Raw genomic sequence first — 26,756 nt, 5'->3', positions numbered from 1 at the left:
ACTAGACTTTTTATGACATAAGTGTCAAAGGCAATGAAAAACAAACAGACTGAAGGTAAAGGTGTAACGCAGAACTTTTATTAGTAAATCAAGTCTCAATAGAAATCCTGTTTTGGCCACAAGGCCTTCATCAGGAGTCTAAAAAACACCAGATACAATGTGTCAGTTCTAGTGAGACACGTTAACATAGGCCCCATTTTATCATATCACACTAGCAGCTCCTGGTGCGATAATGCCGACAAAGCCCATTCACTTTGAATGGGCTCAATCGACATTGCTGCGCGGCTTGATAAAAGGGGGGCATAGTTCTTTACCATTGCTATATTTTTTTTATAGATTCTGATGTTTGCTGCCAGTATGAACTTTGGCATGATTTCCTTATTTCACACATTGTTTGCAAGAGTTTTTCACATTGTTTTCATGATATGTATGCACATTGTGATATATCTGCACAGCATGTTTTGTAGTTTTCTATTGGTACTCGTGCAGTCCTTTTGAACATTTTTCATTTCCATTTCACTTTATCACGGGTTTCTTCCTGCAGCAATATAATTTTGATGATCTCTACTATATTTCTTTTGATCACATTTCTAAGTATATTTTTTCATTCTCTTTTGTTTTTCTTTTGCACCACATATACATATTTTTAATTATATACTTTTTTATCACATCTCTTTCTGTGGCCGTATGTTTTTTTTTTTCACTTGATCAGTACAACAGATGTTTATTTCTTTGCTTACAGTAGTCTTGATATTAGGATGATTTAGCTGTTTTTTGGGCAACACTCTTCAAGTTGGTTCATTAAACGTATGTTTATTCATTTCCTCGCGTGTCTTGGAACCTAAACTAATCATTTTTTTTCACATAATGCTATGCTATGAGCGTATTTATTTTTATTTATATGACATTCACATTTTTTCTGTTCCACCTCTGTGTAGTTTAGAAAGTTAATAACTTGTTGCACATACATCTCTGTAGTTTTGCTATACGATATACGCTCTCCTGTATGTGTTTTGTTTTTTGTTTTCTTAGTCTCATATAACAGTTATTTTTGCATATGTTTGCATTCCCTCCTGCTTTTGCTATGATGTCTGCACTTCATTTATCCACCCTGTTCCCCCACCCCCTTTTGTAATGCATATAGGGATCTGTTTACTAAGCCGCGCTAGTGACTTCCATGCGGCATTGCTGACACAACCCATTCAAAGTGAATGGGCTGTGTTGACAGTAGCGAACAGCCAGCCACGCTAGCGGCTTAGTAAACCCCAGCAATATGTTTTTTTTCTCACCCTAAAGCATTCTCTCTTCACAAAGATGTTTTAAATGATTGCTGCTGATTAGGAGTTTATTTGATATTATTTTTTGACACGTTTTTGAAAATGCGTGACTTGTTTCTTTTGCAAGCAATGAGCTATTTTAGCATTCTTGTTTTTCAATATCTTCCAGTGCATTATGCTATGAGGTGATCATACAGTATGTTTCCTACAAAGTGTATTTGTTTATGACTTTTTAAAACATATTTCTGTTTTAGCTTTTGTTAGATGTCTCTTATTAAATATTTGACTTGTTCTTAATGATTGTTATATATGTGCATTTGTTATGATTTTTTTTTTTATATGTGTGCATTTGTATTTTTTGAACTCCTGGTGAAGGTTTTGTGGCCAAAACATAATGAGTCTTTATTTACTGACAATAAAAGTTTTGATTCGCACCTTGACCTTCAGTCTGTTGTTCCTTACTTTCACTGGGGTTTTTTTTTTTTTTTGGGGGGGGGGGGGACATTTTGTATTGTGTGAAGGACTGTTCTTCTTTTTGCTCCAATAGAAAATGTCTAAGTTCATTTTTTTCATATTTTTTATTTTCCAATGCTAATAATATGGCACCTAGGTATGAATGCCACACACGTACAAATTTTTCTTTCGTTTTTATAAAGGCAACATGTACCTGTGTTATATACTGTAGCCTACTCCATAGCGCCTGCACAAAGTTACTCCTGCTGTTGCTTGGAGATTCACCCTATAATATACGGATTGGAGCATCCCATCTGCAGCAATAGAGATGATGAATGCCTTCAAAGGAGTGTTACTTAGCAAATAGTGATGGAACCCATGAATTGAAGGGACAGTGTAAGATCTAGTGCTCACAGGTGGCAGCAATGCATTTGTCTGGATAAGGGCCTACCTGGAAATCGGAGATAGCAATATGGTTAGATTTAAGTTAAACCTGTTTCTAGACACACCAAACTCAAAGTACTGGACTATAAACATGCTGACCAATAAAATCAGTAATTGAAAAATGAGCCGGCAGGGTGGGAGGAGATAGGGAAGTGAAAAAAGCTTTAAAATGTGCAATGGATCTTTGTTAATAAAGTAAACTAAATAAAAGCAGAAGGAAAAGAAAACACAATGGTTCTGCAAGGAAGTTGCAGACAAAGTAATTTATTTATTTATTACATTTGTACCCCACATTATCCCACCTATTTGCAGGCTCAATGTGGCTTACAGAGTGTTATTATGACATATTCATGAGGGAATAGTAGATATAGTCAGTGGTAGGATGAAGATATTTAGAGAAAGAGAAGAGGGTGTTAAGTAGGGTGATGTAGGAGATGTAATTGGTTGTGTGGGTGGGTTGTGTGGTGATTTGTGTTTTTAGAGGTTCTTTTTGTAGGCTCTGTTGAAGAGATGTCTTCAAGGATTTGCGAAAGTTACTTAGATTGTCCATGGTTTTTAAGGTTGGGGGTAGCGCATTCCATAGCTGTGTGCTTCTATACGAGAAGGTGGTGGCGTATGCTTGCTTGTATTTAAGTCCTTTACAGCTAGGGAAGTTCAAGTTGAGGAATTTGCGGGCTGATCTCTTGGCATTTCTGGGCGTTAGGTCCACTAGGTTAGACATGTAAAGAGGGGCGTCTGCGTGAATGATCTTGTGTACGATCGTGCATATCTTGAATTCGATGCGTTCTTTGAGTGGTAGCCAGTGAAGGTTCTCTCTTAAGGGTGTCGCACTTTCGTATTTGGTTTTACCAAATATGAGTCTGGCTGCGGTATTTTGGGCTGTCTGGAGTTTCTTGATAGTCTGTTCTTTGCAGCCGGCGTACAGAGCTTTACAGTAGTCCAAGTGACTTAGTACCATAGACTGTACCAGGGTGCGGAAAATGCTTCTCGGGAAATAAGGCTTGACTCTTTTGAGTTTCCACATCGAGTAGAACATCTTTTTTGTCGTGTTCTTCACGTGGGTATCGAGAGTGAGGTTTCGGTCTATGGTAACTCCGAGAATCTTCAGGTTTTCTGAAATAGGAAGGGTGCAGTATGGTGTGGTAATAGTGGAGGAGTAGTTTGTGTTATATTGAGAAGTGAGTACTAGGCATTGAGTTTTTCCAGCGTTGAGTTTTAGACGGAATGAGTCTGCCCAGGTGTGCATAATTCTGAGGCCTTGGTTGATCTCGGTGATTTCGGTTATATTGTGTTTGAACGGGATGTAGATTGTGACATCGTCTGCATATATGAAAGGGTTAAGGTTGTGATTGGCTAATAATTTGGCTAGTGGTATCATCATTAAGTTGAAGATGGTAGGTGATAAGGGGGATCCTTGAGGAACTCCACATTCCGGTGTCCATGGAGGTGATCTTTCGGCATCTGTTATTACTTGGTAGGATCTGGTGGTGAGGAATCCTTCGAACCACTTGAGGACCGGGCCTCTGACTCCGAAGTATTCTAGAATATGAAGTAGTATTCCATGATCAACCATGTCGAAGGCGCTTGACATGTCAAATTGCAGTACTAGTATGTTTTTGCCGGTTGCAATTGTTTTTTTGAATGAGTTCATTGCCGCCACTAGTAAAGTTTCAGTGCTGTGATTTGATCGAAATCCTGATTGTGACTCATGTAGAATTGAGTGTTTATTTAGGTATTCAGTGAGTTGTTTCGTAACTATACCCTCCATTATTTTAGTAATGAGCGGTATAGACTCAACTGGTTGATAGTTAAGTCCACTGTGCTTTTTTTAGCGTCTTTTGGCAGAGGTGTGAGTAGGATGTTTCCTTTATTCTTGGGGAATAGGCCGTTTTGGAGTCTGTGGTTGATTTGGTCCGTAAGGTCTTTCTTGAATTGTTTTGGAGCGGCTCTTATTAGGCTAACAGGGCAGATGTCTAGTTTGCATTGAGACTTGCTATATTTTTTAAGCCATTGTGAGAGTTCATTTGCTGAGATTTCGTCGAAGTTGGTCCACGAACGATCAGCTGGGTATTCCCCAGGTTTTGGATCTAAGCAGTCAAGGATTTTTGTGTAGTCGGTGGTGGTGTTTGGTATCATGCGCCGGAGTTTTATGATTTTTTCGTAAAAATTATTCGCTATGTTAGTAGCGGATGGGGTGTCTGTGTTGTTAGAAGTAACCGGTGTAGTGTTTAGGAGTTTGTTCACAAGTGAGAAGAGCTTATGTGCATCTTTGTAGCTTGGTCTTATTATGATTTTGTAATACATTCTTTTAGTTTGTCTGGTTTTGTATTTGTATTTTCTTTGCAGCTGTTTCCAGTCATTAAGAGTGATTTCGTCTTTTCTTTTGCTCCATATTCTTTCCAGTCTTCTGACCTGTGTTTTTAAGTCTTTCAGTTCTTCATTGAGCCATGGTATGGAGTTTTTTCTTTTTGAAGATCTAGTTTGGAGCGGTGCTATGCTGTCTAGTATTGCTGTACATTTGTTGTCCCATTCTTGTAGAAATTGGGGTGAGTCTGTGGGAGTTGCCCATTCATCAGTGTAAAGTTCTTGCCAGAATGTTAGTGGGTCTATTTTGCCTCTTGTGGTATAGGTTCTTTTTTCCTGTTTTCGTTGTGACCCTTTTGTTTTCCATGAGAGGGAGGTATTAGCTTTGTAGTGATCTGACCATGGTGCAGCTGTCCATTTTGTATCTGTGATAGTGAGGATGGTCTTTGATGAGAATTTGTGAGTTATGATGTCTAGTGTGTGTCCTTTTTTGTGGGTGGGTTGCATAATAGGCCAGTGGAGCTCCCATAGTTGGATGAAGGGTTAAAAGGCTAGTATTTACAAAATAGAAAAGTTCACAAAAGGAAGAAGGTAAAAAAAAATCTTTTTTACCAAGAGCTAGAAACGAAAACAAAACAGCAATAAAAAAAAAAAAAACGGCATTCTAACTAACATTAACATCTAACAATATACTACTAATCCCTTAGCCGAACTTCGCACACAACTCTAAAAATGTCAAGGCTCAATCCTGCTCAACCACCATGGTCCTATCCAAAAGACACTGACACAAGCATTGTAAATATAAGTTTTTAACCAACAACAAATGCATACAGCATTACAGCCTAGTTTCCATATTCAATCTAAAATGTCTTAATGTCTTAATGCTCTCATTGAAGCAAACTTCTAGCAAAATCACCTCCCCTCAGGTAAAGTTGCTCAGTAATGTAAAACATCAAATCCTGCAGTGTGGACTTTCTCCTCCCAATGTAGAGAGAAGGGCCAACACCTTGTGATCTCTTATCACTGAACAATGTTCTATTATCTGAGAGTTAATTTTTCTGAAAGTCTTATCAATATAAAAATGAACAAGGATATATGATCACATAAATAATACCTTCAGAATCACAATATGTGTTACATTTCAATTTATAACAAATAGGATGTTGAAACTCGAACAGTTCCAGTGTGTTCACACATTATACACTTTGCACATTTCCTGTGGCCCCTAATGCTATCCTAAGATGCACCCTATTTAGGAGTTTTGTTTTTTCCAAAACTCTTAAATTTCTCCTACGTTGAAAAGCAAATTTTGGTATCTCTGATCTTTGTGGAGAGCTGTACTCCTAGTAATAAATGTGCAGTGTCCTCGTCTATGAAAAGGCGCAAAAATCACAAAGATCAGAGCCCCTGACGCATCCCTGATGTGACGAAACATGGCCTGTGTCGGGCAGTTTGAATTTATGTGGTTTTAATACACATTTGGTTTGACTTTTTCCATTTGGGCTGCTCATTCTTTTGACACCATTTTAAAACGTCAAATGCCTGAATATTGCAGTCTGTTGGTCCCAGAGGCATCCGTGTAGATCTACAGGCTTTCCCTATTATGTAAGTTTATGATTTAATATTTGTATCAGATTTGAAGAAGAAATTTTTGTTAGTACGGGCCAGATTCTGTAAATGGCGTCTAAAATCTAGATGCATACGATTAAAACGCCTAGCGCTGTTATATAAAAAGCCCCTAAAGTTAGGCATTGTGTATAGAATAACGCATAGGACCAGGGAATGTGCCTACATTTAGATTTGGCAATTTACGCCACTGAAAACCTTTTGTAAATACCTGCATCTAAACATAGGTGCATTCCCTCAAATTCTGTAACAGTGTGTGTAAGTTCGAGTAATGCCCCCTGACATGCCCACAGTCCACCATGGCTGTGCCCCCTTTTTCAGCTACGCATATTAGAATTTACATGTGCCTCTTTTTAGAATATGCTTAAAAAGAAGTGCGTGTAAATTCCAGTTATTGCCAATTAGTGATAATTGTTTATTATCGCCAGTTATCACTGATTGGCTCGTTACTCAGTTGAGTAGTGTGTGTAAACTGGACGCACCTTATATAGAATTTGAGGGTATGTATGTGTTACATAATAGGTTTTTTTGTCACGAGATATAGTTGTTTGTATGTTTTCTTTGGAAACCACTTAGGTTTGGGTGAGTACAATTAAAATAAATGGCAGAGACAGTATCTGATCAGGAACTGAAGCATTTTTTGCAAAATTGTAAGGCCATCTTTATATGCTGAAAAAAGTTGAATAACCTCACCTGGGTCAGGAATAAATCATGGCGCTATGTCGGAACAAAAGACAAACCCTTTTCCAGCAAAGAAAGCTCAACTGAAGATAAACATAAATTGAGACAAGTTATATACCAGAAGGTCATTTTTCAGATCTGGTGACTGGATGTCACTCTTTTTACTGGGGAATGATTGTGTGACACCCCGCTCCCCCCCCCCTCAAGTCGTCCTTTCCCTCTGTATGAGTGTTTCGATTTTAAGGATGCATCCTGATCCAAACTCGAAGAATCAATCGGTAGAAGAATCAGAAGCCACTTTACGTTTACCTCCAGTGTATAATTTATTATCCATGAATAAACATAACCCCACTTATAATCTATTGTTCATCATAGCAATATTCACAAAGCTTAACATTTATTTGTTGCATTTCTATCCCACATTTTCCCACCTATTTGCAGGCTCAATGTGGCTTACATAGTACCGCGAAGGCGTTTGCCAACTCCGGTAGGGAAACAAATACAAAGTGATGTTATAGTCGAATAAGGTTCATATGTTACAGACACATTGGGAATCGTAGAGAAGAAGAGTTATATAGTGTTCATTACGAGCTTTAGTTACATTGTGTTGCAGGGTTCAGACACTTAAGTTGGGTCGGTAGGGTATGCCTTTTTGAGCAGGTTGGTCTTTAGTAATTTCCGGAAGCTGAGATGGTCGTACGTTGTTTTCACAGCTTTTGGTAGTGCATTCCACAGTTGTGTGCTTATGTAGGAGAAGCTGGATGCATAAGGTTTTATTTATTTATTTGTTGCATTTGTATCCCACATTTTCCCACCTTTTTGCAGGCTCAGTATGGCTTACATTATGCCGTAATGGCGATCACCATTCCCGGAATGAGAAATACAAAGTGGTATTGCATTAAAGTTCATAAATTATAGATTAAATTAGGTAATCAGTTCATTTCGAGCGTGAGAAATAAGGTGGTAGTTCGTTAACGTTCATTGGTGATAGAATGACTGAAGCAGTCAGGTATAGAGAGTTTGGTTTTGTCTGGTTCTGGTAGAGTTTCGTTGTCTGGTATTTAGGATGGATCGTGATATATCTTTTTGAACAGGGTTGGTCTTTAGTAATTTTCAGAAGTTTGTTGGGTCATGCATTGTTTTTATGACATTTGGTAGTGCATTCCATAGTTACATGCTAATATAGGAGAAGCTGGATGCATATGTTGATTTATATTTAAGTCCTTTGCAACTGGGGTAGTGGAGATTCAAGAATGTGCGTGCTGACCTTTTTGTGTTCCTGGTTGGTAAGTCTGTGAGGTCTGACATATATGCTGGGGCCTCACCGTGGATGATTTTATGGACCAGGGTACAGATTTTGAACGCAGTTCGTTCTTTTAGTGGTAGCCAGTGTAGTTTTTCTCTTAGGGGTTTGGTGCTTTCGTATTTCGCTTTTCCAAATATGAGTCTGGCTGCTGTGTTTTGGGCAGTTTGGAGTTTCTTAATGATTTGTTCTTTACATCCGGCGTAGATGGCATTACAGTAATCTAGGTGGCTTAGCACCATTGATTATACTAGGCTGCGGAATATTTCCCTTGGGAAGAAAGGTTTTACTCTTTTGAGTTTCCACATTGACTGAAACATTTTCTTTGTTGTATTTCTCGTATGGCTTTCTAGTGTGAGATTTTGGTCAATTGTAACTCCGAGAATTTTCAGGCTGTCCGAGACAGGGAGGGTGTAGTTTGTGCTGTTTATAGTAGTGGGTTTGTTCGTGTTGTATTGTGATGAGAGGATGAGACATTGTGTTTTTTCTGCATTGAGCTTTAGTTGGAATGCATCCGCCCACGAGTTCATTATTTGGAGGCTGTGTTTGATTTCGTTTGTAATTTCTGTTAGATCATATTTGAACGAGATGTAGATTGTGACATCGTCTGCGTAGATGTAAGGGTTGAGGCCTTGGTTGGATAGCGATTTGGCCAGTGGTGTCATCAGGTTGAAAAGGGTTGGTGAGAGCGGTGATCCCTGGGGTACTCCACATTCAGGTTTCCATGCTGATGATGTCTTCGAGTTAGATATCACTTGGTATGTTCTTGCGGTTAGGAAGCCATTGATCCATCTCAGTACGCTTCCTCCAATCCCGAAGTATTCTAGTATGTTCAATAGTATTTTATGGCTAACCATGTCGAACGTGCTGGACATGTCGAATTGTAGGAGAAGTACACTGTTGCCAGTTGCAATTGTTTGAATTTGGTTAGGAGAGTGATTAGTACTGTTCCTGTGCTATGATTGGATCGAAATCCTGATTGTGATTCATGTACTATTGAAAATTTGTTTAAGTAGTCGGTAAGTTGCTTGGTTACCATACTTACCATTAGTTTTACTGCCAGAGGGATGGATGCTACCGGGCGGTAGTTATGTCATTTGCTTTTTTCTTTAAATCTTTGGGTATTGGGGTAAGTAATATATTTCCTTTGTCATTGTGGAAGAGTCCATGTTGTAGCATGTAGTGTAGGTATGATGTGAGGTCTATTATGAAGCGTTGAGGGGCGGATTTTATTAGGTTGTTGGGACATATGTCCAGTTTGCAGTGGGATTTGGTGAACCTGTTGATTGCTTGGGTGACTGTTTCGTCCGTCAGTAGATCGAAGTTTGTCCAGATTCGGTCTGCTGGGTATTCATCGGTGATTGGGTCCAGACAGGTAATGAATTTTTTTAGGTCGGTGGCATTGAGTGGTAACGTGGATTGTAGTTTTATAATTTTCTCATTGAAGTATTTGGCCAGGCTGTCTGCTGAAGGGGTGTCTGTGTTGGTTGTGGTAACTGGTGTGGTGTCAAGTAGCTTGTTCACGAGTTGGAAAAGTTTGTGTGTCTTTGTAATCTGGCCCTATTTTGGATTTGTAGTATGACCTTTTGGTTTGTCTTATTGTATATTTGTATTTTCTTTGCATTTGCTTCCATGCGTTAAGTGTATATTCATCTTTCATTTTTTTCCATGCTCGTTCAAGTCTCTTTACTAGTGTTTTTAATTTTTTCAGTTAATCATTAAACCAGGGTATCGAGATGTGCCTCCTACGTGAGGTTCTTATTTGTAATGGTGCAATTTTGTCTAGTATGATCTTGCATCTGTTGTCCCAGTTTAGTCTCTCATGAAGAAAATCTAGATACGTTACATCAACTGCTCATCTTTATCCACGTTTATTTACGCCTTCAAAGAAATGAAGCAAATTGGTGAGGCAAGACTTCTCTCAGCTGAACCCATGATGAGTAACCCTTCCCTCTCCACACAATTACACTTGCACATGTTCTTAAGTTTTCGTGGGGGGGAGGGAGGGGCCTGACACACTATCTCACCTGTTCAGCAAGGCCCTTCCCCCTATCCCTTGTTTATTAGCCCTGTAGCGGGCTTGAATAAGGAGGTGCCTACGAAGGACCCTGGCATATGAAAAGTTGAAAGTGCTATTCTGAATCTCAAGGGCTAGTCTAAAAATCAACTTGGGGTTCACTTTAATTCCACTAGTGCTTTCACCATCTTTTTGATGAGAGCCATATTTCTGTATAGTCTTTGGTTGCCAGTTCTATATGGAGCTTGTTTCACTTGGCTTCATGATATTTTAAATCTTTATTCTGAGTACTGAAGAGAGATTGTTAACCAATAAATGTCATGTGGTTGATAGGTGGTGTATACTTTGGATGTGCTTATTTGTTTTAAGAACAATCTTTGCATGTTTAGACAAGCAAGCTGGTGTCAGGGTAAAGGTATGTTGCTTAATGATATGAAAATATATGTATTATGCATTTGTAAAGATTTCTATTGAATTTATATAATTAAGAAATAAGGGTTTGGGCTATCTTAGTGTAATCTGGTATATTAATGATATCTCTGCTGCTTCAAGTAAATAGTTACAGGTGCATGTATTCTCATATTTTCTCTTTCTGTGGAAAAAGACTGATTGAGATTTCTTTATATAGAATTTTACAGGAGAAGTTAGACCAGCCAGTTTCTGCCCCACCATCTCCAAGAGACATATCAATGGAGATTGACTCGCCAGAAAATATGATGCGACACATCAGATTTTTAAAGAATGAGGTTGAGAGGTTAAAGAAACAGCTGCGGGCTGCACAGCTACAGCGTAAGGACTTTTTTTTTCTAATTTTCTTTTATTGATCTTTCTATAGGGTGAGAGAAAAAAATTTTTTTTGGGTGGGGGAAGGGAGAGAAAAAAAAATGATATACCATATTTCCTCGATTCTAAGACTCACTTTTTTACTGGTTTTGACATGTGTGGAAAGCAGGTGCAGCTTACATTCGATGGCATCTTAGAGTTGAGGCCCAAAAATTGAAATCACAGTCTAATTCACAAAGCTACCGGAGGCCAACAGATATACTGTATCTGTTGAAGGGCTGGCAGGGGAATGTCGTGTTTCAGCCATTAGGCCTGCATCAGGAGTCTATAATCAATTTTTTTTTTTTTTTTGTTACATTTGTACCCCACGCTTTCCCACTCATGGCAGGCTCAATGCGGCTTACATGGGGCAATGGAGGGTTAAGTGACTTGCCCAGAGTCACAAGGAGCTGCCTGTGCCTGAAATGGGAATCGAACTCAGTTCCTCAGTTCCCCAGGATCAAAGTCCACCACCCTAACCACTAGGCCACTCCTCCACTCAATTTAAATACATACGTTGTGTCGAGTCTTTATACCTCAATACACGACTTTGTGTCGAGTCTTTATACCTCAATAAACATCCTTATTATTATACATCCTTTCAGTCTTTGGAATCCTTGGTCGTCCTCCCACTTTTATCTTATCTCTTGTTGTTGTCCGTGGGGTGTTTAGAGTTCTCCACCTTTTGGCGGATTTCTTTCCTGAAGGGCTGGCAGGGAACAGAACCTTGTGGTATACTCTCTGCATCCAGACTCATACTGCCATGTGCATTTCTGGCAGACTTAGAGCCCTTATCTCATCCACTCTTTCCTTTTTTTTTTTTTTTTTTGCCCACCATGCCCCTCTGGTCTGCGCAGTACACTCTCCACATCTGGGTTCATGCTGCCACGTGCTTTTCTTTTTGCCCACCATGCTCCTCTGGTCTGTGCGGTACACTGTCCACATCTGGACTCATGCTGCCATATGCTTTTCTGGCTGACTTGGAGCCCTTGTCTCATCCACTATTTTAATTTTTTGTTTTGCCCACCATGCTTCTCTGATCTCGCCGTGTCTTCCATGGGGTATGTGATCTTTGAGCAGCCAAATCCCAGTGCTGCCCCAGCAAGAAGTCAGTGGCCTCCCCTCAGCCCGCCAACACTGGCATTTTTCGTACATGCTCAATTTGCGTATGAACTGAGCATGCACAAGGAGTGCCAGTGTGGACTGCTGGGAGAGAAGCTGCCCACTGAGACACACAGGGATTCAACCACTTGAAGACAACATATATACCCCAGGGCATTCTCTCCAGCAACAGTAAAATTACTGGTACAATATTAACTAGGAGGGTGGGGGGTGGGTGGCGGCGGCCCAGAAATGAATCCTGTCATGCTCCCTTGCCTGACAGGATTCTGTTTTCCTCGAGTACCAGTGTCTGCCAGAAAGCATCACCAGTGATCAAGCTGCAAGGTATGTTTATTTGTGATATTTATTTACCACCAGTATTTTTCACTTTTGCAAAATGAGGGTGTGTCTTGGAATTGAAGAAATATGGTAGTGGTATATTCCAAACATGGATGCCAGCTAAAGATTTTAGAAGCTTAAAAAAAGAAGTGCTTAATCTGCTTTATTTTTACTCTCTAATTGTTTTCCTCTGCCTTCTCTCTCCTACCTTTTCCTTTTTTCCCCATATCAACTAATCTATGTGGTCCAATGGTTAGAGAAACCTGGGCTGCAGCTGCTCTACCAGGCTCCAGTTTCCACATTTTCCCCACCCTTTAAAAGAAAGCTCAGATTTTTGGTATTGTAATAGGTAGCACGTGCAAAATAGCCTTTCGAGCCACTTCATGCTGAGTTTAAAGGGGGTCTGGACAGATTTCTGAAGGAATAGTCCATTGATCGTTATTAAATTTGGGGTTTTTTGCCAGGTTCTTGGGGCCTGGATTGGCCGCTGTCGGAGACAGAGTGCTGGACTTGATGGACCTTTGGTCTTTTCCCAGCGTGGCAATGCTTATGTGCTTCATTTAGCTTCCAGGTTTCACTGAGATTGGCTGGAATTCTTTCTGCAGTAGTATACCATGGTCAAAATTGTTTCTAGAAAACTATTTGACCAAACTAGTTATCCATTTCTGTTACTTCCCTTTGTCCAGCTTCTCCCCGCTCTTCTCTTCCACACCAATGTGTCTCTTGGCTCTCCAACCACACCCAGCTCCCCCCTTCCCCCTCCCCAATTCCAGCATCTAGCTCACCTGCCTGCCCTCCTTCCCTTTCTCTTTCCTGCTGTGGGTTCAGTATTTGACTCCCTGTTCCTTCATCCCCTTGGTCCGACATCTCTTTACTTTCCTTTCCCTCCCATCCTCTCTACCGTGAGTCCAGCACCCCTCTCCCTTCTCTGCATCCCCCTCTCCTCCTCCTCACAATTAATGGAATACTTAACGCACTACTCAGTCCTTCACAGCTCTCAATCAGGCTTCAGACCATGCTGTAGCACTGAAGTAATAAGGCTTGGTCCATTCCCACTCAAAACTTAACAGAGCCCCGAAAACCTCAGTGGTGCTCCTTACATATATATTCTCCGAGGACAAACAGCCTGCTTGTTCTCACTGATGGGTGACGTCCACGGCAGCCCCTCCAATCGGAAACTTCACTAGCAAAGGCCTTTGCTAGTCCTTGCGCGCCCATGCGCCCCGCGCATGTGCGGCCGTCTTCCCGCCCGAACCGGCTCGTGTTCGTCAGTCTTCTTTTGTCCGCGCTCGGTTCGGTTGTGTTTACGCCGTTCACGCCCCTTAAGTTGACCCTTGCGCGTCTTTTTGACTTTTCGCTACAAAAAAAAAAAAAAAGGATTTCGGAAGAAGGCCTTTCGGTCTTTTTCCCCTTCCTGTATTTCCAGTTTTTGCCCCGTTAAGTTTTCTTTCGTTTTCGGGGTAGGCCCTTTTGAGGCCTCGGGTCGAATTTTTTCTCCCCCTCTTTTTGGTGCCTTACCGCAATTACGAGTTTTGATTTCGCCGGGGTGATTTTTCTGCCCATGTCATCGAAGTCTCCCAGCGGCTTCAAGAAGTGCACCCAGTGCGCCCGGGTAATCTTGCTCACTGACAGGCACGCGTCGTGTCTTCAGTGTCTGGGGGCTGGGCACCGCCTGCAGGCCTGTAGTCTTTGCGCCCTTTTACAGAAAAGGACTCAGGTAGCGAGATTGGCCCAGTGGAATGTTTTGTTCTCGGGCTCTTCGTCGGCACCGGGAGTATCGAGTGCGTCGACGTCGACAGCGTCAAGACCTCCGCCCTCGGCCGCGACTGCATCGAGGCATCGACCCTCTGCGTCGTCGGGGCCGAGACATCGGAAGGCTGCGTCGGCGTCGGTGGTACCGGGACCTTCACTAGTGCTGATGTCGTCGGACGGTGGTGCTTCGACTGGAGTGCAGGTGAGGGCTGTCCATTCCCCTGCTGGTGGCGGTGAGCCTTCGGGTGGGTCTCCCCCTACCTTGAGGGCTCCTGCGGTACAGCCCCCCGAGACCGACCTTCTTCAGCCTCGGCACCGAGGAAGCGAAGGCTGGATTCTACGTCCTCCTCGTCTGTACCGGGAAGCTCCGGTGACATGCTTCGTTTGAAAAAGTCAAAGAAGCATCGACACCGATCTCCTTCCCGTGTTGGTACCGAAAGCTCTGGGTCACCGAGGGCATCGGCACCGGGAGGACCGCTCACCCTCTGTTCAGGAGGTGTCGATGCGCTCCACCTTGGACAGCCCGGAACAGCCTCCACGCCCGGAACAGACTCTGACATCGACACCTGCATCGGCTTCCATGTCTTTCTCCACAGCCGCTCTGCACGAGAGTCTCCGGGCCGTTCTCCCAGAGATCCTGGGAGAGCTGTTGCGCCCTTCCCCTCCGGTACCGGGGGTGCTTGCGCCACCGGTACCGTCGAGTGAGGCGCCGGCTGGCCCTTTGCCCGGGGTGAGGTCTCCGACATCGGTGCCGCTTGCGGTACCGACTGCGGTCGCCTCCCAGGAAGGCTCCCCGACGACATCGGCGGAGGGAGTTTCACCGGTGCGGGCGAGGGAGTCTACCTCTTGACGCTCCCACCGTGGCCGTGGTTCCACGGAGTCGAGCCGGGCACGGCTTCAGACATAGGTCCGTGAACTTGTCTGATACCGATGGTGAGGCCTCGTGGGAGGAGGAGGAGGACATCAGATATTTCTCTGACGAGGAGTCTGATGGCCTTCCTTCTGATCCCACTCCCTCCCCTGAAAGGCAGCTTTCTCCTCCCGAGAGTCTGTCTTTTGCGGCCTTTCTTCGGGAGATGTCTACGGCCATCCCCTTCCCGGTGGTCGTGGAGGACAAGCCCAGGGCTGAAATGTTTGAGCTCCTGGACTATCCTTCTCCACCTAAGGAAGCGTCCACAGTACCCATGCATCATGTCCTAAAGAAGACATTGCTGGCGAACTGGACCAAGCCTTTAACTAATCCCCACATTCCCAAGAAGATCGAGTCCCAGTACCGGATCCATGGGGACCCAGAGTTGATGCGCACTCAGTTGCCTCATGACTCTGGAGTTGTGGATTTGACCCTAAAGAAGGCTAAGAGTTCTAGGGAGCATGCTTCGGCGCCCCCGGGCAAAGACTCTAGAACCTTAGACTCCTTTGGGAGGAAGGCCTACCATTCCTCTATGCTCGTGGCCAAAATTCAGTCTTACCAGCTCTACACGAGCATACACATGCGGAACAATGTGCGGCAGTTGGCGGGCTTGGTGGACAAGCTCCCTCCTGAGCAAGCCAAGCCATTTCAGGAGGTGGTCAGGCAGCTGAAGGCGTGCAGAAAATTCCTGGCCAGAGGGGTGTATGACACCTTTGATGTTGCGTCCAGGGCCGCTGCTCAAGGTGTGGTGATGCGCAGACTCTCATGGCTGCGTGCCTCCGACCTGGAGAATAGAATCCAGCAGCGGATTGCGGACTCGCCTTGCCGTGCGGATAATATTTTTGGAGAAAAGGTCGAACAGGTGGTAGAGCAGCTCCACCAGCGGGATACCGCTTTCGACAAGTTCTCCCGCTGGCAGCCTTCAGCTTCTACCTCCACAGGTAGACGTTTTTATGGGGGAAGGAAGACTGTTCCCTACTCTTCTGGCAAGCGTAGGTACAATCCTCCTTCTCGACAGCCTGCGGCCCAGGCTAAGCCCCAGCGCGCTCGCTCTTGTCAGCAGCGTGCGACTCAGCAAGGCCCCTCGGCTCCCCAGCAAAAGCAAGGGACGAGCTTTTGACTGGCTCCAGCAGAGCATAGCCGACATCCAAGTGTCAGTGCCGGGCGATCTGCTGGTCGGAGGGAGGTTGAAAGTTTTTCACCAAAGGTGGCCTCTCATAACCTCCGATCAGTGGGTTCTTCAAATAGTCCGGTACAGATACACCCTCAATTTGGCCTCAAAACCTCCAAATTGTCCACCGGGAGCTCAGTCTTACAGCTTCTAACACAAGCAGGTACTTGCAGAGGAACTCTCCGCCCTTCTCAGCGCCAATGCGGTCGAGCCCATGCCATCCGGGCAAGAAGGGCTGGGATTCTATTCCAGGTACTTCCTTGTGGAAAAGAAAACAGGGGGGATGCGTCCCATCCTAGACCTAAGGGTCCTGAACAAATATCTGGTCAAGGAAAAGTTCAGGATGCTTTCCCTGGGCACCCTTCTCCCCATGATTCAGGAAAACGATTGGCTATGCTCTCTGGACATGAAGGACGCCTACACGCACATCCCGATACTGCCAGCTCACAGACAGTATCTGCGATTTCAGCTGGGCACACGTCACTTCCAGTACTGTGTGCTACCCTTTGGGCTCGCCTCTGCGCCCAGAGTGTTCACGAAGTGCTTGGCTGTAGTAGCAGCGGCACTTCGCAGGCTGGGGGTACATGTGTTCCCATATCTCGATGATTGGCTGGTGAAGAACACATCCGAGGCAGGAGCTCTACAGTCCATGCAGATGACTATTCGCCTCCTGGAGCTACTAGGGTTTGTGATAAATTATCCAAAGTCCCATCTTCTCCCAGTACAGAGACTTGAATTCATAGGAGCTCTGCTGGATTCTCAGATGGCTCGTGCCTATCTCCCAGAGGCGAGAGCCAACAACTTGTTGTCCCTCGTCTCGCGGGTTGTGAGCGTCCCAGCAGATCACAGCTCGGCAGATGTTGAGATTGCTGGGCCACATGGCTTCCACAGTTCATGTGACTCCCATGGCCCGCCTTCATATGAGATCTGCTCAATGGACCCTAGCTTCCCAGTGGTTTCAGGCTGCTGGGGATCTAGAAGACGTGATCCACCTGTCCAAGAGTTTTCTCAAATCCCTGTATTGGTGGACAATTTGGTCCAATTTGACTCTGTGACGTCCTTTCCAAATTCCTCAGCCACAAAAGGTGCTGACTACGGATGCGTCTCTTTTGGGGTGGGGAGCTCATGTCGATGGGCTTCACACCCAGGGAAGCTGGTCCCTCCAGGAACGCGATCTGCAGATCAATCTTCTGGAGTTGCGAGCAGTCTGGAACGCTCTGAAGGCTTTCAGAGATCGGCTGTCCCACCAAAGTATCCAAATTCAGACAGACAACCAGGTTGCCATGTATTACATCAACAAGCGGGGGGCACCGGATCTCGCCCCCTGTGTCAGGAAGCCGTCAGCATGTGGCTCTGGGCTCACCGTCACGGCATGGTGCTCCAAGCCACATATCTGGCAGGCGTAAACAGTCTGGCCGACAGGTTGAGCAGGAATATGCAACCTCACGAGTGGTCGCTCAATTCCCGAGTAGTGCGCCAGATCTTCCAGGCGTGGGGCACCCCCTTGGTAGATCTCTTTGCATCTCGAGCCAACCACAAAGTCCCTCAGTTCTGTTCCAGGCTTCAGGCCCACGGCAGACTGGCATCGGATGCCTTCCTCCTGGATTGGGGGGAGGGTCTGCTGTATGCTTATCCTCCCATACCTCTGGTGGGGAAGACTTTGTTGAAACTCAAGCAAGACCGAGGCACCATGATTCTGATTGCTCCTTTTTGGCTGCTTCAGATCTGGTTCGCTCTTCTTCTGGAGTTATCCTCCGAAGAACCGTGGAGATTGGAGTGTTTTCCAACCCTCATCACACAGGACGAAGGGGCGCTTCTGCATCCCAACCTCCGGTCTCTGGCTCTCACGGCCTGGATGTTGAGAGCATAGACTTTGCCTCTTTGGGTCTGTCAGAGGGTGTCTCCCGCATCTTGCTTGCTTCCAGGAAAGATTCCACTAAGAGGAGTTACTTCTTTCTTTGGAGGAGGTTTGCTGTCTGGTGTGACAGCAAGGCCCTAGATCCTCGCTCTTGTCCTACACAGACCCTGCTTGAATACCTTCTGCACTTGTCTGAGTCTGGTCTCAAGACCAACTCTGTAAGGGTTCACCTTAGTGCAATCAGTGCATAACATTACCGTGTGGAAGGTAAGCCGATCTCAGGACAGCCTTTAGTTGTTCGCTTCATGAGAGGTTTGCTTTTGTCAAAGCCCCCTGTCAAACCTCCTACAGTGTCATGGGATCTCAATGTCGTTCTCACCCAGCTGATGAAACCTCCTTTTGAGCCACTGAACTCCTGCCATCTGAAGTACTTGACCTGGAAGGTCATTTTCTTGGTGGCAGTTACTTCAGCTCGTAGAGTCAGTGAGCTTCAGGCCCTGGTAGCCCAGGCCCCTTACACCAAATTTCATCATAACAGAGTAGTCCTCCGCACTCACCCTAAGTTCTTGCCAAAGGTTGTGTCGGAGTTCCATCTGAACCAGTCAATTGTCTTGCCAACATTCTTTCCCCGTCCTCATTCTTGCCCTGCTGAACGTCAGCTGCACACATTGGACTGCAAAAGAGCATTGGCCTTCTATCTGGAGCGGACACAGCCCAACAGACAGTCCGCCCAATTGTTTGTTTCTTTTGATCCCAACAGGAGGGGAGTGGCTGTGGGGAAACGCACCATATCCAATTGGCTAGCAGATTGCATTTCCTTCACTTACGCCCAGGCTGGGCTGGCTCTTGAGGGTCATGTCACGGCTCATAATGTTAGAGCCATGGCAGCGTCGGTAGCCCACTTGAAGTCAGCCACTATTGAAGAGATTTGCAAAGCTGCGACGTGGTCATCTGTCCGCACATTCACATCTCATTACTGCCTGCAGCAGGATACCCGACGCGACAGTCGGTTCGGGCAGTCAGTGCTTCAGAATCTGTTTGGGGTTTAGGATCCAACTCCACCCCCCTAGGCCCATGTTTATTCTGTTCCAGGCTACACTCTCAGTTAGTTGGAAAAATTGTTAGGTCAATCTCAGTTATGTCCTCGCCGTTGCGAGGCCCAATTGACCATGTTTGTTGTTTTGAGTGAGCCTGGGGGCTAGGGATACCCCATCAGTGAGAACAAGCAGCCTGCTTGTCCTCGGAGAAAGCGAATGCTACATACCTGTAGAAGGTATTCTCCGAGGACAGCAGGCTGATTGTTCTCACAAACCCACCCGCCTCCCCTTTGGAGTTGTGTCTTCCCTTGCCTTTGCTTTACTACATATGGGACTGACGAACACGAGCCGGTTCGGGCGGGAAGACGGCCGCGCATGCGTGGTGCGCATGGGCGCGCGAGGACTTGCAAAGGCCTTTGCTAGTGAAGTTTCCGATTGGAGGGGCTGCCGTGGACGTCACCCATCAATGAGAACAATCAGCCTGCTGTCCTCGGAGAATACCTTCTACAGGTATGTAACATTCGCTTTATTTTAAATGTAAGGTTTTTCTGCACCCACCTCGTCATCGGTTCTCAAGAGGTTCATTGATCAAATTCTTATAAATATACTTTATGTTGAATTCATTGGCTTCCCCACAATACTAAATTTTTGATCTAAATCTTAAGCACCATTAACCTTAAAGCATATATTTATCTTAGGCAGAGCATAAAAGTCAGACAAGCTGACACTCACCCGACATGATCATGTTTTGCCCCCCAGGGCTGTTTCAAGGGCCATCCCCTCAACCTTTCATTAGCACCAGCTTGATTCTTAGATAACAGCTTCTCTGCCAAGTAGCACTGAAGTAGTGATAACCACCCTGATCACAAAATTCAGAAGAATAAGCCAAGACCAGTCAATATTACTACTACTACAATTTGATATGTGAATTTCCTTAGACCTAGTAGATCACATAATACTAATGACCCTACTCGACAACATAGGAATAACTGGAGCAGTAGCAGCCTGGTTCACCAGTTTTCTGAAAACTAGATCCTACCTTGTCAAGATGTTTAATGAATTTTCAGCCTCCTGGATCCCTGAATGCGGGGTTCCTCATGGTTCCCCAATATCACCAATATTATTCAATGTCCTGATGACTCGACAATAAACTGGAAAAAATGAATGTAAACCCATTCATATACACAGATGTCACCATCTAAATACCTTTCAACACCAGCATCACAGAGATACTGGATAAGGCCAAAAAAGGACTTGACCTAATGGAAAATTGGGCCACAACTGTCAAATTAACTGAGACAAAACCAAACTGCTGGTTTTATCCAGCCAGCACAATCCCACTGCTTACAAAAACCTCATAAATCTTACACAATCAAAACACAAATAAAAATACTAGGAATCATTCTCAACAAGCATCTGACCCTCGAAGACCAAGTTGCTGCAATCATGTCAAAAAGCTTCAAAACATTATGGAAACTGAGTCATTCCATCTTATAGTACAGGCGCTGATATTGTCCCAACTAGACTACTGTAATGCAGCATATGTAGGCTGCAAAGAAAACATATTATGATCATTGCAGACAGTCCAAAACACAGTAGCGAGATTGATATTCAAAAAGTCAAAATATGATAGAGCAACCCCGCTACTCATAATGCTGCATTGGCTCCTGATCAAGGCCAGACTATTTTTTTAAAACCAGCACAATCATCTTCAAAACACTGGTTGGCATGTCACCAGATTACATGCTAGACATGATCAAACTATCACAAAGCAATGCAAACCCAGGAACCAGAGGTTACCTAGTACTTCACCTTCCCAACTGTACTATACAAGTCCACCTACACGGCGGGTTTTAGCTACCTGGTCTCAAAATGGTGGAACTCAATTATAAAGAAGCATCACAAACTACCTCCAGTTCAGAAAAGACCTACCTCTTCAGGAAATTCTATGAGTAAAATATACACTAATCATTTTAGAACAACAATACACAACACAACCTCTAACTGTAATCCATCTTTTCATTTAAGAAATGAACTAAGACATATCTTCTCAAGAAACCCAATGACTATTACTTACACACTAATAGTTATCTTGCCAACCACTGTAAAACACAGCATCATACAAGCTTGTAAATGTAAATGAATCAATGTAATCTCTAACAACTGTTAAATGTAAGCCACATTGAACCGAAACTCATTTTTGGATAATTTTAAGATACAAGTATGAATAAATAAAATAAATATTCTTAATGGAGAAGTGGGGACTACTGGGACTACTGCTTTTTAATATATTAATGACCTCGAAACAGGAATGAGTGACATGATCAAATTTGCTGATTATTCAAAGTTGTTAAATTGCAAGAGGATTTTATGAAACTGGGCATCCAAGTGGCAGGTGATATTTAATGTTAAGTTCAAAGTGATGCATGTAGGGAAGAGAAACCCAAAATAGCTATATGATGCAATTTCCATATTAGACAACAGATGCAGTCTGGTTTGTTCCCAGAACTTCTCTGCAACAAGGTAGCTGAATCAATTCTTAGAATACAGGCACCAGTCACACATTCCTTCAGTGGGCAATCTGTTTATCTGGCATAAAGGAGTAAGTAAAATCCCATGTCCAGGAAAGTCTCTGAATTTTTTTGGTGTTGCCCTGCCTGTTATCTGCACCATTTGCAACTAATACACATTCTTGAATATTAAAAGCAGTTAAAATAATCCAACTGCAACACTACTAGCACCATCATAACCGGTGCCAGGTTCTACTCAAGAGATAACTGTAACCGATAAGTTGCAGAACCAAAAAGACCTCTTCACCCTGAACTGTAAATCTGACTCTAAACAGATCCGCAAATCACATCAGGAATTCTTAAGGGCCAGTCAAATCCATTCCCCAGAAGGAGAGGAAGCCCCTCACCTGGTCAGATAACAACAACTCAGTCTGCAACATTTCTATTTCATCCACGTAGCACAAAACCAGTGTCATAACTTACCATTTTCTGCCACAGAACCAGGTCCACTTGGCCCAAATCTGAGGCACAGGGGCTTGCTCATCATCAGCATATACAAAAGTGCAGCTCATCCTAATGCATGGCTAAACAGGCTGGCAAAAGATACAGGTTGAACAAATAAGGGGCTAAATGGATCAATGAGGCATACCCTGGGTTGAGGGCCAAGCTCTAGAAAACTCATTTCTCACTCTTACTACCTGAGTTCTGCCCTTCAAAATATGACTCCATCTGCTGTGTACCCCACTGTCAATGCCCACTTTGAAAAGACAGTACACAAATATTTCCTGGCTCAATGTGTCCTATGCTGCAGATACATCTAACATTTAGACGTGTGTTTTGGGCCTTTTTGAAATTTTTGCCGAAAATGGACGTGCGGCAAAATGAAAATTGCCACTCATCCATTTTGTGTCTGAGACCTTACTGCCAGCCATTGACCAGTAATGGTCTCTGTGCATATAATGACGATTACCGCCTGCGTGCCAGAAAATAAAAATATTTTCTGTTGTGCCTAGCAGATGTGCGTCAAAAATGAAATTACCGCAAGGAACACGTGGTAGCCGGGCGGTCACTCAAAATTGACATGCGTTGGGCATGCGTAGGTGCCTACGTGGCTTAGTAAAAGGGCCCTTTAGTCATCACAACATCAGTGGGCTCTACATGTGCTTAAAATGTACTGTGTAAATGAAAATTAATAAGTGCAATATGAATCGAACAGTGACATAAACTGAAGATAGTCTCAATCTCAATAGAAAAAAAGTCACTTGATGCTTCTCAAAGCAAAGTCCAGCAATCCTTTCATAAGTGTTAGACAGCACTTACCTTAAAAATGATGGTGTTCTCGTCTCTTGAACTGGAGGGTCCGACAGAGCTTTATTTCAGCGTTATTTCCTTCAGGGTCCCATTATAATCATTAATGCAACAAGAGAAGGATGACATCACCACTGCAAAAGGTTAATATTGCACTAAATAATTTTCATTTACACAGTACACTTTAAGTATGGGTATAGAGTCCGCTGATGTTGTGGTGACTAAGAGCTTTAATGAGGGTCTTAAGTGGCTGCATTCATTAAAATGGCTCCATATATTATGCATTGAAATGTTAGTTTAACTGCGGGCTCACACATCGTTTAATGAAGATACGTTCACAGGATTATAGGGAATGTTTTTGATTTCCAGGGCTATTTTTATTGACAGTCCCATAGGCTAGATTACTTATAGAAGAGCATTTCTTTGGTGGCACCAGTGGCTCAGCATTGGCATTCTTTTAGTGTTGACCAAGCGCAAACATCTTTTTCATCCCTTACACAGAGCTCTATTTTTGTTCTTATCTCAGCACAATGGCATAGCACAAGAAATTTGAAGACAAATTGGAGGATAAACTCTAACCTTAACTCTAGTTCCTGATATAGTGGCAGATAAGTTCCTTCCTGCTGCTGGAACAACAATATTCCTTCATGGAAATGTTCCAGGACTTTGTAAAAGGTTATTGCAAGCGCTTTGTAGATCTTTAATAACAATCCCAGTCTGTACTCCAAAACTCAAATCTCTCTAGGATTCGGCTCTTTCTCCTCTGCCTTTATTAGATTTAGAATCTATGTGCTACCTCCATCTCTTTTCTGCACAATCCCAGATTATTCTGGAAGATTTCAAACTTCAGTCTTAGGTAGGTGACTTCTGTAAGAGGGGGCATCAACAGTAATACCTTCTGATCCATCTCCAACTCCTATAAGGATCTCCTGTTCTTGTGAGGATATCTCCTCTCCAAGATTTGTGCAAAAGATGACAGTGGGGTGAGGTCCCTTTCCCTCTGCAGCAGGAGGCTACTAAACTGGGGTTGAATATCTTTTGGGCTCCTTAGATGTATTGAATCTCCTAAGACCACAATACATTTGTGGTCTATACTTTATTTCAGGACCAACAGTCTATATGTAATAAAATCCAGTTTTGGTGCAACTGGTTGAGAGAGAGACCTTAAATATAAGTAGATCTTCTCTTCTTAGGTGTTTATATATTGTTCGAATGTAGGTGGCTTTTTTCCACCTAATTAGGGGTTCTTGGAGGACATTTAGAAAACAGTGTTGGTGTTTTTGTGCCACAAGTGCTACTGCTGAATGCCTTTTCCAATGGAATTAAATATTTGTGTCACATAGTCCTCAACGCAGAAAAGGCACAAAACCTGCTTGGAGGATAAAAGAAGCTAGGGAGTAGTAAAAGAATACTAGGAGAAGTTGTGTTTTTCTCGTGTTTATGCAGTAAACACCTATTTTTTTCCATCAGAATTTGATAAGACTTGTAAAAGCTATGGAAAAAAGGCTAAAAACCCCCAAAGTCTTTCCAGTACACATCTGCTAAAATCCCCAGGTTATTAGACCACTTGAAAATGAATATATTCCATAGTTCTATGCTCTCCACAAGAATTGCTTCTCACCAATTAAATCTGCTACATTATATGGATAACTTATTCAGTGTGTATCCTGCACCCTTCCAGTGCAGACACAGGCTGAACTCCAGTCTTGGCAGAAGCTGACGCATGGATACTCTTCATTCATTCCAAGTATAAGGCCAGTTCTACAATCTAGGTGCCCGCACTTGTATATTTGAACTAACTGAGAAGACTGAGAGGTGGTTTGTGCTGTCTAGGGAGATTCCTATCACTGCTCCTTTGCAGTTGGATTTAGTCACTGTGCAGGAGTGTGGGAGCAAGAACATATCGCACTGAGGGCGGTGTAATAGGGAACAAGGATTTTATTATAATTTTAATAGCACTTTGGAACTTAAAAAAAACAAATCTTATGTTTCCTTATGGCTCAAAATCCAAAGCCCCAGTTATATTAACAAGTAACGGACACAGGGCTCAGTTGTGACAATGAATGGATAGCTTATTTAATTGGCAGCAGGTAAAATTAATATAAATGGAAAAATAATGAACAAATTCTAGATTACTTAGAGAAAAACAATGAGTACCTACCAGAGATCTAAAAGAGAATGTACACCTTATACCCAAGGCCCAGTAATTGTTATGGGCAATCCTATCTTCTCCAGCACTACAAAACAGTAAGTTACAACCTGGCTAGTAGAACATGATCCTCCTCTGATGATGGTGCTGTAGAGTACTGCTTTCACTCGGGACCTAGAGCAGGTTCTGGTGCAAACTGGCTGGCACACTGTGAAGGGTCGACCTCTGGGAAGTTGCAGGGCAGAGCCATGGTTTAATGAGCTGTAGATATCTCTGTGACATAGCAGCTTGTATCTGGGAGATTCAGTTGTCATCTGGTCAATGTATCAGCAGATCTTCAGGTAACCTCTTATTTTCCAAGAGGCTTCTTATATCAGTTCTTTGGCAGGAAAGTAGCTCTGAATGTTTCATAAGTCTTGTTTGTTTCAGATGTCATGATTTGAAGAATCACAATATTTTCTCATATACGTCATTCTGGAGGGTCAGCTTGACGATGATAACATCTGCTTGTTCATTAGAACAATGAGTCATTGTTCTAACAAGCAGATGTTATCAAAATTGCCCACCTACTGCGTTAGCCAAGTTGGCAGGGGAATTTCCTGAGGACCTTGGAAAAATCTTGCTAAGTCATTATGACCTTACACTATAGAAACATAGTCTGTAGTGCAATAGGTTCTTGAAGGAAATTTTAATTAGCCAGATCCTGTATTGTATGCCATATAATGCAACACTATAGTAGTAGTGCTATATAGTGCTCTTTCGGGGTATTATCCCTACGGAGGGTAGAGGCAATATCCATGGAAGAGGATCTACTGGAACCCACAGTGCCAGCCGATCTCTGCACAGACAGTTTTTCTTCTTCCTGCTGGGCTAGCAGGACCCTCTTCTCCATCTTGCAGTGATTGCAGAGGCAATTCAGGTGGTCCTTTTGAAACTCAAAAAATATATGCCACAATGCTTGCTGTCAGCATTATTGCTCTGAATCCAAATCACATTTTTTGAATGGGAGTCAGTTATGGAATTTTCTTCAACACTGAGAACATGGCTGGAACCCCAACTCATCTACTAACAAAAACAAGAATCTTTATTTTTAATTGAAACAACAAAAAATATCCGATAACATCATAGGTGCCCCATATAAGAGGCTTGGGGAGGTTAAGCCTCCCCAACAGCAAAAGCAACCGCCACATGTTTAAAAACTGTTCATCAGCCCCAGCACAAGGCAGTAGAGCATACTACCAGGCATTGTCCCAGATTGCCGGCAGCTTCAGGACCATGCCAGCTTCCAGCAGCTCTCCCACGCTCCTCATGGCCCACAGGTGTTGCTAACTTGCCTTCATTACTGCTTGGTAGAGATACCGCAGCGATTGAAAAGAGCTGCTTCGGGACCTTATTCTTCCCTGTGATGCATCTTGCTTCCTCTGATCAGCTTCTTGTTTCGCAAGGGCTGGACGTATTCCAGGGAAGACTGAGGCAACTCTGTTCAATCACTGTGGTACCTTTTCCGGCAGCAATCAAGATAGGCTAGCAGCTCCCATGGGGAGCAGGAGGGAGATAAAGATGCTGGAACTGCAAAGGGGGAGGGGGGGAGAAATTCTGGTCCTGTGGGCAAGATGAAGGGGAAGAGAGGTGCTTGATCCGGGAAGGGAGAACTAAGTGCTGCTCTGCTGGACCGGCGGAGGGTAAGGGGGAGG

General features: G+C 43.6%; 1 protein-coding gene across 1 annotated transcript in view; it reads left to right on the top strand.

Moving 5' to 3' along the window:
- Positions 1-26,756, top strand: part of CCDC6 (coiled-coil domain containing 6) — a 161,699-nt gene that overhangs the window by 95,891 nt on the left and 39,052 nt on the right. Inside the window, exon 5 of the mRNA XM_030203109.1 lies at positions 10,734-10,894. Coding sequence (XP_030058969.1) covers positions 10,734-10,894 — 161 coding nt within the window. The remainder of the gene's footprint in view (positions 1-10,733; positions 10,895-26,756) is intronic.

Source organism: Microcaecilia unicolor, chromosome 5 (genome assembly GCF_901765095.1).
Source record: "Microcaecilia unicolor chromosome 5, aMicUni1.1, whole genome shotgun sequence".
Lineage (NCBI taxonomy): Eukaryota > Metazoa > Chordata > Amphibia > Gymnophiona > Siphonopidae > Microcaecilia > Microcaecilia unicolor.
Note: the sequence above shows the minus strand (reverse complement) of the source record. Positions and strands in the feature narration are given on the sequence as shown.